The following is a 14212-nucleotide window of genomic DNA, read 5'->3' on the forward strand; positions in this document are numbered from 1 at the left end:
TTATTGAGTTTATTTTAGCTTGAAGAAAAGTACTCAAATTTATATGTTATGGCAACCAAGGCATTAAGATAATGTGTAAGTTAGAAAGTATTCAGAATAAAAAAGGAAAACTACCTAACAAATTAATCATGCATAGTATGGTTTTAATTCTAGTGACTTTTAATGAGCACTAGTGCAAAGCTCCATGCAGACTACTTTGTATGTAGTGGGGAGAAATAATGCCAATGTCACCAATATTTATAATCCTTATTTTGTAAAAATCATTGGATTCTAGTTTTCAAATTGGTTTTGTAAGAGTTTTTTTTTTCTTTAATCTTCCTTCTTTCCCACCCTTTCCCAAAGTACCTATAGTAATGTCTATGGTGACTCGAACTTTTTACTCAAAAAAAAGCAACAAGTGTTTTAGTTTGAAATGCATAAAAATTGCAGTATTTTGACTTCACTATCTGTTTCCTCCAAAAAAAGTTATAGGCAAAACCAAATCAATGCGCAGTCAGAATTGTCCTTGAACATTTTCCGTCTTTAATTATGTCATTTAAACTGTTTGCCGTGTATAAAACTCGTTTTCATTTAGTTGTGTGTCCTCCTCTCCTTGGCTCCTGTGGACAAGCATTGCTTCCGCCCAGTTTAGTATGTGGGTCAGAAGGCACTGTTTCTCACCAGGGCGCTGCTGTTTCCTTTTCCTTCTTGAGTAGATTACAGATTATACTAGAACATGCCTGAGAAAAGGTCAGAAAGAAGGGTGAAAGTTCTGGAACTGCAGCTGGGAAGCTTAACATTCTCATCTAGGAAAGGGGAGAGAAGGGGGGGAGGAGAGACAGGGGAGGAACGGGGGAGGGGAGAGGGGGAGAGAAGAGGAAGGGCGGGAGGGAAGGAGAGAGAGAGAGACTCATCCCAACCAAAAACAACCCACCTGCAAGAAATTTCCATTTGCATAGGATACTCTTTATTAAATAATACTAGTGAGTTTGATTGAAAAGCTTGAATGTTAAATTAGATGGCAAGTGACACCTAAGCAGTGTTTTTTAACTTTTTAGATCCCAGATTTCCAGCGACCATTTCAAAACAAGCTACAATTGTACTCTTTGACAGAGTCAAGAAATTGGAGCTTTCAAATACAGAATTATATTTTTGTTTTGTTTTGTTTTTTTGAGACAGGGTCTCTCTCTTTTGCCAGAGCTAGAGTGCAGAGACATCATCATAGCTCACTGCAACCTTCATCTCCCGGGCTCCCTCAGTCCTCCGGACTTGCCCGCCTGAGTATCTGATGTTACAGGAGGGAGCCACTGTGCTGACCTCCTTTTGATTTTTATGCCAGTTGGTTTCATAGCAGAATATTAAAAGCAGACCAAAACTTTGCTCCTCTGTGGAAAGGAGAAATGTACAGATAAACTCCTCATCGTGTTTTTACTTTGCAAAGACGTGATGTAGGGAATAGAACATCTATATAACATCTTAAAGGAAGGAAAATGTTGGGAAAAGGACAAAGGTAATGGAAATATTTGGGAATAAGGCTGTTTCTGTAGAATTGTCTTCTGAGGAGTGCCAGTGAGTCATATTGACCTTGGGCCTCTGTGTGCCTCATTAATCTAATTTGAAAATGTGCGAGTTCAGAATAGATCAAGAGCTAGCAGGCTTGGGAGGTCTGACAATTAAGTTTGCAAACTTGTCCTAGAAAAAGTGCTACACACCTTATTGCTGAACATAACTATGATCACCTTTAAAGTACTCTCCTTGGGGAGCCATGCACCTCAAGCCAATACCTAGTCCACTCTTCAAAGAAATCTTGGTAATCTTTTTCTGGAATGTCTCAGAACTATCATAATCAGAAGGTCTGACAATTATGTTTGTGAACTTGCCACAGTGTCCTTACACTGTCAGTACTATATAAAAAACTTAGTGATTTTCATAGCCTTGACACGTATCAGTGTCTCACAGCTGTGTTCATGTCCATGTGTAGCAGTGTCCTGCTGAGTGGTGTTCATTATTGTTTGTGTTTTATGTGCCGTATGATAGCTCCAATAGCCATTCCAGAAAAAGAGTTCCAAAATTGCTTTGAATGGTGGACCAGGCACTGGCTTGGGTTCGTAACTTCCCAAGGGTTATACTTCAAATGTGACCATAATGATATTCAGCCATGAGGTGTGTAGTACATTATCTAGGATGAGTTCATGAACTTAATTGCTAGACCTTGTATGTTGTAGAATAGTAGATCTTGTGGATAAGTGTGTGGACAGGTGACAAGAGCAGAATTTGATACCATAGTAGGAGTCTAGTGTACTGAATTATAGTTGGTTTCTCTCTCATACTGGTTTCTACTGTAAACTTTAAAGTGGAGCACCTAAAGTGAATGAGGTCTGTGTCCAGGATGGGAATGAAAATGGGAGCTGATGTAACACGGCCTTGTGAGTGTCCTTTTTCACTTTTTGGAGATGTATCTCTGCCATTTCTATACCCATTTATCCCATTTCTCTGATCTGCAGAAGGACAGTGCTACTTTATTCCCCATAGGCTCTATTTTGTATACTTTATTCCCTTGTAGTTCTTAGATTTTCACACCTTCAGTTTCTGAAGAATCTCCCATCCCATTAATAGCTTCTGATGCTTCTAGAAACCTGTAACAAAAGTTTTCCCGATCTCACTAACGTAGTGCTTTCTCATCTACAACTATTAACCTTTGATTGCTTAATGCTTAACCGATTTTTATTCCCCTTGGTTCACAATATGATAAAATAGAAAAAAATATTAAGGGTTGAAAAGAGGCATGTGAAATTATTCTTATTTTTCCTCTTGTTTACATTTAAGAAATACAGTCATCTATATGTACAAAAAGGTACACCAATATTAACTTTAATATTTAACATAATTGGAGATGTACAGCAATTTTAGGATCTTGCTGGCTTCAGAAGTTTCTTGCCGGTTGGCTGTTTGCCACATTCACATGTTTTCACATCACTGTATTCAGAAGCTAAGAATACCAGCCTGGCAGCTTCTGCACAGAGGGTAAAGATAAAACAGAAAGGAGGCTAGCTTTGCAGCCACATTACCTGGGAGTTGTTGCTGATGTCTTTTCCACAAATGTCCAGGTTTGTCAAAGCCCAGTAAATCTTGCAAAGTTTATTTTCCTTGTAGCATCTGTGTTTTATAATGGGCCTTTTAATTTGTTTTTACTTTGTCTGCAGGGATTTCTTTTGTCCGGAGTTTTCAGACTCTTGTCTCTTTTTTTTTTTTTGCCCATGGAAGTGAGTTGGTTAATGATGACTCATTTGGGAATACGCTTTTCTGCAAGCTGACCTGACAGGCTGTTCCTCCAGTGCAGCAACAAAGCCCATTGTTATTTTCCCTGTTCACTTTTATCCTTATCGCAATCCATTTTTCCCCTGTCTCTTTATAGGATAAAATGTCTGAGGAAACATAATTTAGGACAAAGCCTAAGTAAGGTGGCATTTGAAATTAGCAAACTTTTAGTAAACAGATTGATCATATCATGTCATTTTCATGTATGTGGACAGTGGCACTATGTGCTAATACCGAGCTGGAGAGTTTGTGTCTCTTGAGAGTTTGTCTCTCCCGAAGTAAAAAGTACCTGTAGTTATTCTTCATATAAAAGGTACCAGGGAAAATCAAAGAGCACATGAAGTTGTTTTTACAGTTCCTTTTTTAAAAATTGCAAACTCGTTTAAGGGAAACACGAAAATGGCCGTGGTTGAACCCTAAAGTGAACTGTTCTGGTTTATTGCTTTGTATTGTAACATTAAAAACAATAATAACAGTAAACAAACAATTGAAAACAGAAGAAAACTGAGTATCATTGCTTTAAACATCAAGGGATGTTTTTTAAATTCTGATTTTTAAATGATTTTTATATTCCCAAATTGAATTCCTGTGTTAACTTACTGAGAAACCATTTTAATGGGACTTAAGATTTTTTTCCCCAAGTGAACTCTGTCTATCGAGGGGACTGGTAAACCTCTAAAGGATCAAAGCTCTAGTGGATTTGGATAAAGACCCAAAAGCCTGAAGGCTTATGCAAGTTTATCTATATAGAGTAAGCCCAAAAAACTGGGATGAGAGTTTTAGAAGAGCTTATTTTCTCATGAGATTTTTGGGACTTCCTCTGTCTGGTTGTGCCAGAAATACTGTGAGAATATCCATTCTCATGGCATTTGTCACTCACAGGTCTTATCCCAGCTGGAATGTGAAAGTATAATGGTGTGTGAAATATTTTATGTATCTTAAGGCTTCATAAAGTCCACTACTGAAATTGCAGTTGAAAAACTTCTGCTATTTTCATTGCATCCATACAATAAAGAAAACACAGAAAAGTATAGTAAAGAATGGTTAATGAAAGTGACACCAAATAGCTAGGCATTGTGGTGTGCACCTGTAGGCCCAGCTACTTGGGAGGCTGAGGCAAGAGAATCACCTAAGCCCAAGAGCTGGAGGTTGCTGTGAGCTGTGACACCACAGCACTCTACTAAAGGCGACAAAGTGAGACTCTGTCTCTTAAAAAAAAAAAAAAAAAAAAAAGGGTGGGACAAAGAAAAAGAGTACTGAGGGTACTTAAACCTGTATGTGGTGTTTTAACTTTTTTTTTTTTTTTTTGAGACAGCATCTTTGTCACCCTCAGTAGAGTGCTGTGGTGTCAAAGCTCATAGCAACTTCAAACTCTTGCCTCAAACAATCCTCTTGTCTCAGCCTCCCAAGTAGCTGGGACTACAGCCCGCTACAATGTCCAGCTAGTTTTAGAAACATGGTCTCGCTCCTGGTCAGGCTGATGTTGGCCCCATTTTTTATTTATTGTTAATATAGTATTTATTCCTGCATCATTATATTAGGAACTGTTTGAAAGACCCTTGGACCTACTCATCCAGGACCTAGAGCTGATACCAACAAGCCTCCAAAAGTGTCAATGTGAAAGAATAAATCCTGAACAAAACCTTATTAATGTCCGCTTTTCAGTTCCAATCCTGAAGTCTTTTGTTGTGGTATCCATTCCCTAGGTACATCTTGTCATCAGGTCCTTTGTTTATTCCTTACAATCTTACTTTTCCACCTTGCTACTAAAACTACCTATTGAAGACTCCCAAAGTTAGCAGCTTTTTTTTTTTTTTTAATTTGCCTTCCTGAACCTTGGCCTTATTGACCATTCCATTAATATGTATTAATTCTTTTTTTTTTTTTGTAGAGACAGAGTTTCACTTTATTGCCCTCGGTAGAGTGCCGTGGCATCACACAGCTCACAGCAACCTCCAACTCCTGGGCTTAGGCAATTCTCTTGCCTCAGCCTCCTGAGTAGCTGGGACTACAGGCGCCTGCCACAACGCCCGGCTATTTTTTTTGTTGTTGCAGTTTTGGCCAGGGCTGGGTTTGAACCCGCCACCCTCGGCATATGGGTCCGGCACCCTGCTCACTGAGCCACAGGCGCCGCCCAATATGTATTAATTCTTTACAGCTATGTTTATAAAATTCTAGCCATATCCAATAATATATAACGTATCTACTTCCCTATGAATGTAAACATGAGTATGAAATCTACACGACTTACTTCACTCTGTCAGATGTGCTGGGTTTCAGATGGAGATTGCATCATAAGCACAGTGGCAGGCTGAGAACTATAGATTTACAATTTAAGTCATGACCAGTTAACCATACATTTGGAACCTCTCAGTGAATCATTCTATTTTCCTAGACCACTTCCATTATTTAAAAAGTTTAGTGACTGACTTCAATATCTGTACTGTCCCCTTGCTGAACAACTTAAATTCTTATTCCTCTGCCTCAGTTAAAAGATTCCTTTAAAACTGAAATAGTCTTCCCACTGCTTACCATTATCCATCTTCTAGGATAGAGATGCCTCACGACAGCTCACACAATGGCATCTCTTTATACCCCTCTCCCTCATGCCTGGAATATCCTTCTCTCCTTCTCTCGCTCGTTTTCTGCAACTTTCAAAGCCTATGTCATGTTCCATCTCCTCCATGAGCCCCTTTCCAAGTAATGTTGCTCCCACATCTGCTTATTTTTTGTTCTAGACAATTAGCGTCTAATTATTTCTGTTTCATGTTTGTTAGACTGTAAGATCATGTTTGTTATCTTAGTCTATGGCACTTAAACATTTCTTTACTAATTGTGAAATCTGCATGGTGTACACAATTTTTGAATTTCACTAGCTTGTGACATACTTAATATTGCAGTCCTATTTCACATTCACATTAATATTAGCATAGTTGTCTAGTGGTGAATGCTACAACTATTTACATCTATATTAGCCTTAGGGGCGTGATAAGTTATTTGAATGACTGAACTATAAAACAGCTTTTCTGTTCTTCCTCCTCAAATATAATATTGTAATGGGATTTCCCTTTTCATATTTTCTATTACTACAAGATTCTATGTTGTATGAGTGTAATATTGTTTAATTTATTAAACACTTCAAAATATCTTGTGTATATTGTAAATTCAGTCTCTTATCATGCTGGGACAGGTGTAGATTGCTTCTGTTGTGTTAACTTTAATGTGTATTCTGAATTAGAAATTGAGAGAATAGAATGATAAAAGATTTATTTTGTTTCCATGAATGTCTTATCTCTTTCCCCTTACTTTGCAAAGGAAACACTTGTCAAAGTTTAACTTGATAATCCCATAGAATAATGTAAAAAGATAGATTTGTGCCCAAGGAAGAAGTAGTCTTTGGTTAAGCGATTATCCTAATTCCGAAAGCACTGTCATCTTGTTAGGAATTTTTAAAAAAGGAACTTTGACCTTTCACTGCCACTGAAGTTACCATTATACGCTGTTTGCTGTTTGTGAGTTCTCTCTCTTTATCCTGAATCCACGCACGAGACATTTTAGAGGGATTCTTTTGCTTTCCATTTCAAGTTGTTACCTTAATTGAGATTAGTTAAAATAAAAATTCATGTGTGTGTGTAAGTTCCTCTACAAATCTCTGAAGTAGTAAGACTTACTTGAAAACTGCAATAATCAAGAAAACATGGTATTGATGTGATAAAAGACACATAGACCAGTGGAATACATATTTCATTTCAGAAGTAGCCCCATACATATATGGTCAGTTGATTTTTGACAAAGGCGGAAATGCAAGTAACAGAGAAAGGATAATCTTTTTAACAAATGGTGATGGAACAATTAGGCATTTGTATTTAAATCAATGAACACATGAACCCCAATCCTTAATACAAATGCCTTTGTTCTGTGATTTAACATTGTGCTTAAAGTTCTAGCCAGAGGACTTAGATAAAAAGAAAGAAAGAAGAAATAAAATAAATAGAAGTCATCAGATTGGAAAGCAAGAAGTAAAAACAATCCCTTTTTTGAAAGTGACATAATTATGTATTCAGAAAATCCTAAGGAACCCACAAGAAATTATTAGGGCTAAGAAGTCAGCAAAGTTGTAGGATAAAACATTAATGTACAAAAATTATCTGCATTTCTGTATACTAGCAATGAATGAAAAGCTAAATTAAGATAATTACATTTACAAGTTGCATATAAAGGAATAAAATCATTAGTAATAAATTAATTGAACAAGTGTAAAACTTGTACCCTGAAAACTACAGAACAACGTTGAAAGAAACTAACAAATATCTAAATAAATAGAAAGGCATCCCAATTTTTTGGATTGTAAGACTTAGTATTGTTAAGGTGGCTGTGCTCCCTAAATTAACTTCCAGATTCAACATAATCCCTATCAAAAGCCTGGCTGGGCCAGGCACAGTGGCTCACACCTTTAATCCTAGCACTCTGGGAGGCTGAGGCCGTGGATTGCTTGAGCTCACAAGTTCAAGACCATCCTGAGCAAAAGTGAGACCCCCATCTCTACTAAAAATGGAAAAACTGAGGCAAGAGGTTCACTTGAGCCCAAGCGTTGGAGGTTGCTGTGATCTATGACGCCACGGCACTCTACCCAGGGCAACAGCTGGAAACTCTGTCTCCAAAAAAAAAAAACACCCCAACTTGATTTTTTTCCCACAAGTTGACAAGGTATAAGTAAAAGCAGCAAGTTTTGTTGGAGGTAATGACCTAAAAGGGCAAGAAAGCACACTGACTATTTTTAGAAAGATAAAGGATAAACCGGATGTGGTGGCTCATGCCTATAATCCTAGCACTCTGGGAGGTTGAGGCAGGCGGATTGCTTGAGCTCAGGAGTTCGAGACCGGCCTAAGCAAGTGCAAGACCCCCATCTCTACTAAAATTAGAAAAACTAGCCGGGCTTGGTGGTGAGCACCTGCAGTCCCAGTTCCTCGGGCAACTGAGGCAGGAGGATACCTTGAGCCTCAGAGTTTGAGGTTGCTGTGAGCTACACCACCACAACACTCTACCATGATGACAGAGTGAGGCTCTGTCTCTAATTTAAAAAAGATAAAGAATTCACCCCTCCATTCCCAAAGACTGAAATCTGTTTATAATCCAGTCACACTTGGTATTACCAGAATACTTTGGTTTCTTCCCATCCTCATAACTATAATTCTCTTGGTATCACGTCTATGCTTGGTGCCTTTCTTAAGTGATTACTGGAGTCAGTGAACCCTATCAGAGACAGGAGGCTTTCCTCAGTGATAACCTTTCTTGATTTTTCTCTTTGTAGGGAAACTGAACAGCCAAGATTCCTACAACAATTTTACCAACAACAACCCTGGCAACCCTCGCCTTTCTCCTCTCCCCAGCTTGATGGTGGTGACGCCTCTCGCACAAATCAAGCAGCCAATGACATTGGGGACCATCACCAAACGAACAGGGTAAGGCCTGAGGCTTGCTCCTTTTTTAACAACTGTTTTAGAGGGTTGAATGAACAGAAACAAAACATACTTTTTCTGTGTGTGCTTTTGATTATGTTCTTCATTTCCAGCCCATATGAGACTTAATGGCATCAGATGAAATACAAAAAGTATAGAGCTTGCACAAATATACCCATACACAACCATGTACACACACATTCATAGAAAAAACAAAGCAGTGACAAGTTGTGAAACTAGTATTAGCTAATAAAAACCAGATCCATCTACTCAGTCTTAAACTCACTGCCTTGTGGCTTTGCCTGAAAGTACAGTTTCATTTTCTTGGTTCTTGTGAACATGATGAGAATTTAAAATGACTCCTAAATTTTGACAGACACAAATACTAAGGAGTGAACTTTAAATGACAGCTGTATTTCTCATACTTAAAAACATCATCTAAATTTAGGTATAATTTATACGTAATAATCTGTCATTAGTATCAGGACAATGTGATATTATCGGTGGTTTTCAAAATCTAAAGTACTAAGATTTGGGCTTTATTCAAGATTGGTCATAAACATTCTTAAAGACTTTAAATGACCCACTTATTTATTTGTGCTTATACTGGCTATTTAAACTTTTTTTCTACCTTTTAGGAATATAAAATGATCACTTCATTGGACTACTGAAAATAAAATGCTATGTGTATGATATCTTTAGGTATTCACTTGTGTAATAACACTGAAAATCCATTTTGTGCCAGAAAATATGTATGTCTATAGGCAAATTATTTGTTTTCCTTAGTGAGCAACCCTGATATTTAAGCTAATTTGAAATGGAACAACTGTCTTAAAATTCTATATTAAAGTAGTCAAAAGAAAACCCTGTCTTGATCTCAAATAATCTTCGGGGACTTTCTAACAAAAGAAATAGATTAAATTGTTTGGCTACAATGTTAAAATATTTTAACGTCATTGTGCTCAGTGTTACTGTGTTTACAGAAGTCACTTTTGTGAGAAAAAGGACTCAGTGTTCTTGGGCAGGAGGCCTTTATGCTCTAAGTTATCACCCTAACATAGATGTTGGCTCTCTGTCTGCACAGAGTAGTGTTGGGTATAAAGGGATCCTATTGCTACATGCAGAAATAAAATTGAGTTTGTGGCATGTCAAGGGTAAAAAAGGAAGAATATAGCAAACCTACAGGGTGGCCATAAAGTTTGTGTATAATTTAAATAGAACTATTTAATTGCAACTATTTAAATAGTTACTACTGTTTATTTGCACACGAACTTTATGGCCACCCTGTATATCCCAAGTCAGACAGGTAGTGATCATTTGGCCTGTATTATTTTTTAATTGATTTCAGCTTTTTAACTCTTTTTGTTCAGCAGAACTATAATTTTAAACCGGATTTCAATTTTCTCTTTCTCCGTTAGTTTCTTTATTTTAAAATAAGTTAAAAATAGTGGCTCTGAATACTGAGGGGGTTATGTCCTTATATTTATGTAGCAATTATCTTATTAAACATATTACATTCCTGACATGTAGACTCAAATAAAAAAAATGTGACTAAATCTCGAACCATAATTTGAATGTTTTTTTCACTTGCTGAGGTCAGTTTGTACATAACGGTATCTTTTTAATTCACCTCAGCATTGTATAGTCCTACAAAGTACTTTCAAATTTTTGCCTGTCTTTTCTGAAATTAAGTAAAACCATCCTCAGAATCGTTCCTCTGTAATTTAATTTTATATTCAGAGTGAGGGGAATATAAAAAGAAAGTTCAAAAGGTTCCTGGAGACATGAAAGCATATTCTGGTGCTTTGTTTCAGGCATTCGTTTGTGCGTTTGTTTTTAAACTTAAGAGTGATGATGTTTTATAATGGAAAGATTAGCTCTATTTTTCTATTATGCACCTCCAAATATATCTCTGAGATAGTGACTGAATTTTTCTGCATAAAATGGTATGATGTTGGGGGCGGCGCCTGTGGCTCAGTCGGTAAGGCGCCGGCCCCATATACCGAGGGTGGTGGGTTCAAACCCAACCCCGGCTGAACTGCAACCAAAAAATAGCCGGGCGTTGTGGCGGGCGCCTGTAGTCCCGGCTGCTCGGGAGGCTGAGGCAAGAGAATAGCTTAAGCCCAGGAGTTGGAGGCTGCTGTGAGCTGTGTGAGGCCACGGCACTCTACCGAGGGCCATAAAGTGAGACTCTGTCTCTACAAAAAAAAAAAAAAAATGGTATGATGTTGGAATTTAATTCATGGTTATTTGTGGGGAGGGGTGGGAAGTGAGTCTACTTTCGTATATAGTATTTGAAATTTTCCATAAGTAGAAAAAATCTCTCACTCTCTCTTGCCACCCTCTTTTTCTCTCCACTAGGACAAATAGAAAACTTAATTATCAGGCGTCCTCCTGTGCTCCCATACTTTTGTGAACTTAGATAAATTCTTTATGATTCCTTTTCTTTTCTAAAATTTTCTCACAATTCTCAGATTGTTGGAGCATGTATACTGTTGTTTTATAGACAGAGTAATTATTAATGAAATGTTGGCATTTGAGTCATTTTGTGTGCTTTGAAACTAATGTTAGTGTAAGATAACTCATAGCGTATCATTGCCTAGTCTTTGTATCTCAATTTTCAAACCATTTTATTTCTGCCACATTTTAGAATGCTTTTTAGCATGCTGTGGGTTGAAATTTTTAGGGGAGAATAATTCATACTTCTCCCACTATTTTAATTTTTTTTGTGACATAGTTTCAGACTATTAAACTGTTGCATGATCAGGAAAAAGAATTCCTGTATTCCCAACTTTCCCAAATGTTAATAGTTCAACTTATTTGCTGTGGTATATTCACAGTCTCTCACTTTGTCTGCATATACAATAATGCATAAGGTCTTTCCTAAATGTTTCAGAATAAGTTGCAGACTTAATATCTCCTTATCCCTGCATTATTCAGTGTATAATTGTAAAAGCCAGGACATTATCTTACATGGGCACAGTACAAAAACCAAGAGATCTCAATGTATTTTATTAGTTGCTTTTTTATTCCACATAATTGTGGCATGTAATGAATTTTCTACTTGTGGCAGAGCTTTAATGCACTACAAATTACCCAACCTTCTATTCTTTCTTGCCTCCCCACATATTATTTTTTGTATCCCTTCCTGTTAGTATAAAGGATATACAATGACTGATACAGACTTTGATGATGATGGTCACTACTTATACTTGACCATTCTTACCCTTAAACTACCCTCTGAAAAGTCTGTTGATTATACTCAGAAACCGCTATTGTCAGTTTGCTTATCATTCTTTTGTTATAGATTACCCTAATCATTTGCTCATAACATTTTCAGAATATAATTGTGGTTTTATTGTCTTAAAATTTAACATTTTAATTAAAATACATGTACACGTATTTCATCTTATCAAAAGTATTATTTGATTTGTAAGAACAAAATATATTCTCTGAAATTCCATTTTTCTTATATGCTGAGTTTTTTTGTTATTGTTTATTTTTATTTATTTATTTATTTATTTATTGAGACAGAGCCTCAAGCTAGCGCCCTGGGTAGAGTGCTGTGGCATTACAGCTCACAGCAACCTCCAACTCCTGGGCTTGAGTGATTCTCTTGCCTCAGCCTCCCAAGTAGCTGGGACTATAGTCGCCCACCACAATGCCTGGCTATTTTTTGGTTGTAGTTGTCATTGTTGTTTGGTGGACCCGGGCTGGATTAGAACCTACCAGCTCTGGTGTATGTGGCTGGCGCCTTAGCCGCTTGAGCCACAGGTGCCGGCCTCCTATGCTGAGTTTTAAAGCAAATCCCAGATAATAGGATCTGTCATTAGATTTCTTTCTATTATTATTAGATTATCTATTGTTAATAGATTATGAAGGCTATCTATTTATTTTGTTAATTTTTTTTACTGTGGCCAGTTCTCAAGACTCCAGCTAACTAATTTGCATTAATTATTTCCCTTAAATTTTATTGTATTTAGTGAGAAATTTGATTGCTATGTTAAGGTCACCCGTGTGATGAGCAAATGGGCTTTTCATTTTTCATGTGTCTCTTTATTCTGGAATTTCTCATTTACTCAAACTTTGCTTTTATGAAATTTCTTTCCTAGTACTTTTAAAATAAAATTAACATGTATTATGTACAAAGAACAGAGCTGACCCCATTTATAGACATGCAAATTCTAGGACTGTCCAATATACTTGATAATACAGTCAGTAACATTATATACTTACTTAGGTAAAATGAGGTTTCGTTTGTCCCATGTCCTAGGTATTTTGTATATAGGCATAAAATCACCATAAATTGTTAAATTTTTAGAGCCGAGATTTCTAAGGATTTCCTAGGACTCAATATTTAAATGTCCAAATTGAGACAGAAGCCTCAACTTAAACCTTCAGGGGACAAAACGTGTATTTACCATATTTAACATCTGCCCTCGTATTTTTTCAAATACATATCCCTGAAAGCCTGTGCAGTGTCAGGGACCATCTGTCTCACTCCAAGACATACATGAGGCCGGTAGACCTACAAATGGCAAAAGACAGATGTATTTACACCTTCTTGTACAGTACCTTGAAGCAACACTTGGAGGAAATAAGGGCTGTTTTGGCAACAGCTGCTGCTTAATTAACTCTATGATGGTATACATTGGTGAAGGTAAAAGAAGTGCTAGAAATTATTTGGCTTCAACAATCACCCATTCAAACAGAATCCTTTTCTTCCTGTTTAAGACTAGAGGATTAGAAAGGCCAGTGTCCTACACTAATCATGCTTTCATCAAATGTAAATAAGAATAGCTCTCCTCAGCCATGAAAAGTGAAAGTGGGTGCTCAGGGATTTCTCCATGTCTTGGATGTTAGGTTTTTATAATAAGGGCTTTTTAGCAGCATTTCATAAAGTGAGTAATCAAGTTTTTAAAAATGTTTTCTATGTAAGCATTACTTGGAATTAATGAATCAAGTGAAAAAAATAATGCGAGCGATCAATTTTTTAAAAATACTCTGTGTAAGAATTTACAAAATAAATTTTCATTAGTGTTCTTAATTTTTTCTGCTTTAACTATGAAATTATTTCTATATACTCATTATTTTGTGGACATGAGCAAAGAACAGTAAATTTCAGCAAGAAGTCCCAGTAGTTTCATTAAAGCAAAAAATACAATTGAGAATGAAGTTATCTCCTTGCTCTTTCCTAGGTGACCACTTTTTGGTAAGTGAATAATGTAGGGATTTGTTCTTTCATAGCTTTCCTTTTTCTTAAATGGAAGCAGCTTTCCATTCTTTTTCTTTATTCACATCTTTTTTTTTTATTGTTGGGAATTCATTGAGGGTACAATAAGCCAGGTTACACTGATTGCAATTGTTAGGTAAAGTCCCTCTTGCAATCATGTCTTGCCCCCATAAAGTGTGACACACACCAAGGCCCCACCCCCCTCCCTCCTTCCCTCTTTCTG

At 36.9% G+C, this 14212-nt stretch overlaps 1 protein-coding gene across 9 annotated transcripts in view; it reads left to right on the plus strand.

Annotated features, from left to right (window-relative positions):
* BCAS3 (BCAS3 microtubule associated cell migration factor) overlaps window positions 1-14212 on the plus strand; it is a 657493-nt gene that overhangs the window by 293134 nt on the left and 350147 nt on the right. For all 9 annotated transcript variants that reach the window (XM_053567923.1, XM_053567926.1, XM_053567929.1 and 6 more), the window contains exon 16: window positions 8609-8759. In XM_053567923.1, coding sequence (XP_053423898.1) covers window positions 8609-8759 — 151 coding nt within the window. The remainder of the gene's footprint in view (window positions 1-8608; window positions 8760-14212) is intronic.

This window comes from Nycticebus coucang, chromosome 18 (assembly GCF_027406575.1).
Source record: "Nycticebus coucang isolate mNycCou1 chromosome 18, mNycCou1.pri, whole genome shotgun sequence".
NCBI lineage: Eukaryota > Metazoa > Chordata > Mammalia > Primates > Lorisidae > Nycticebus > Nycticebus coucang.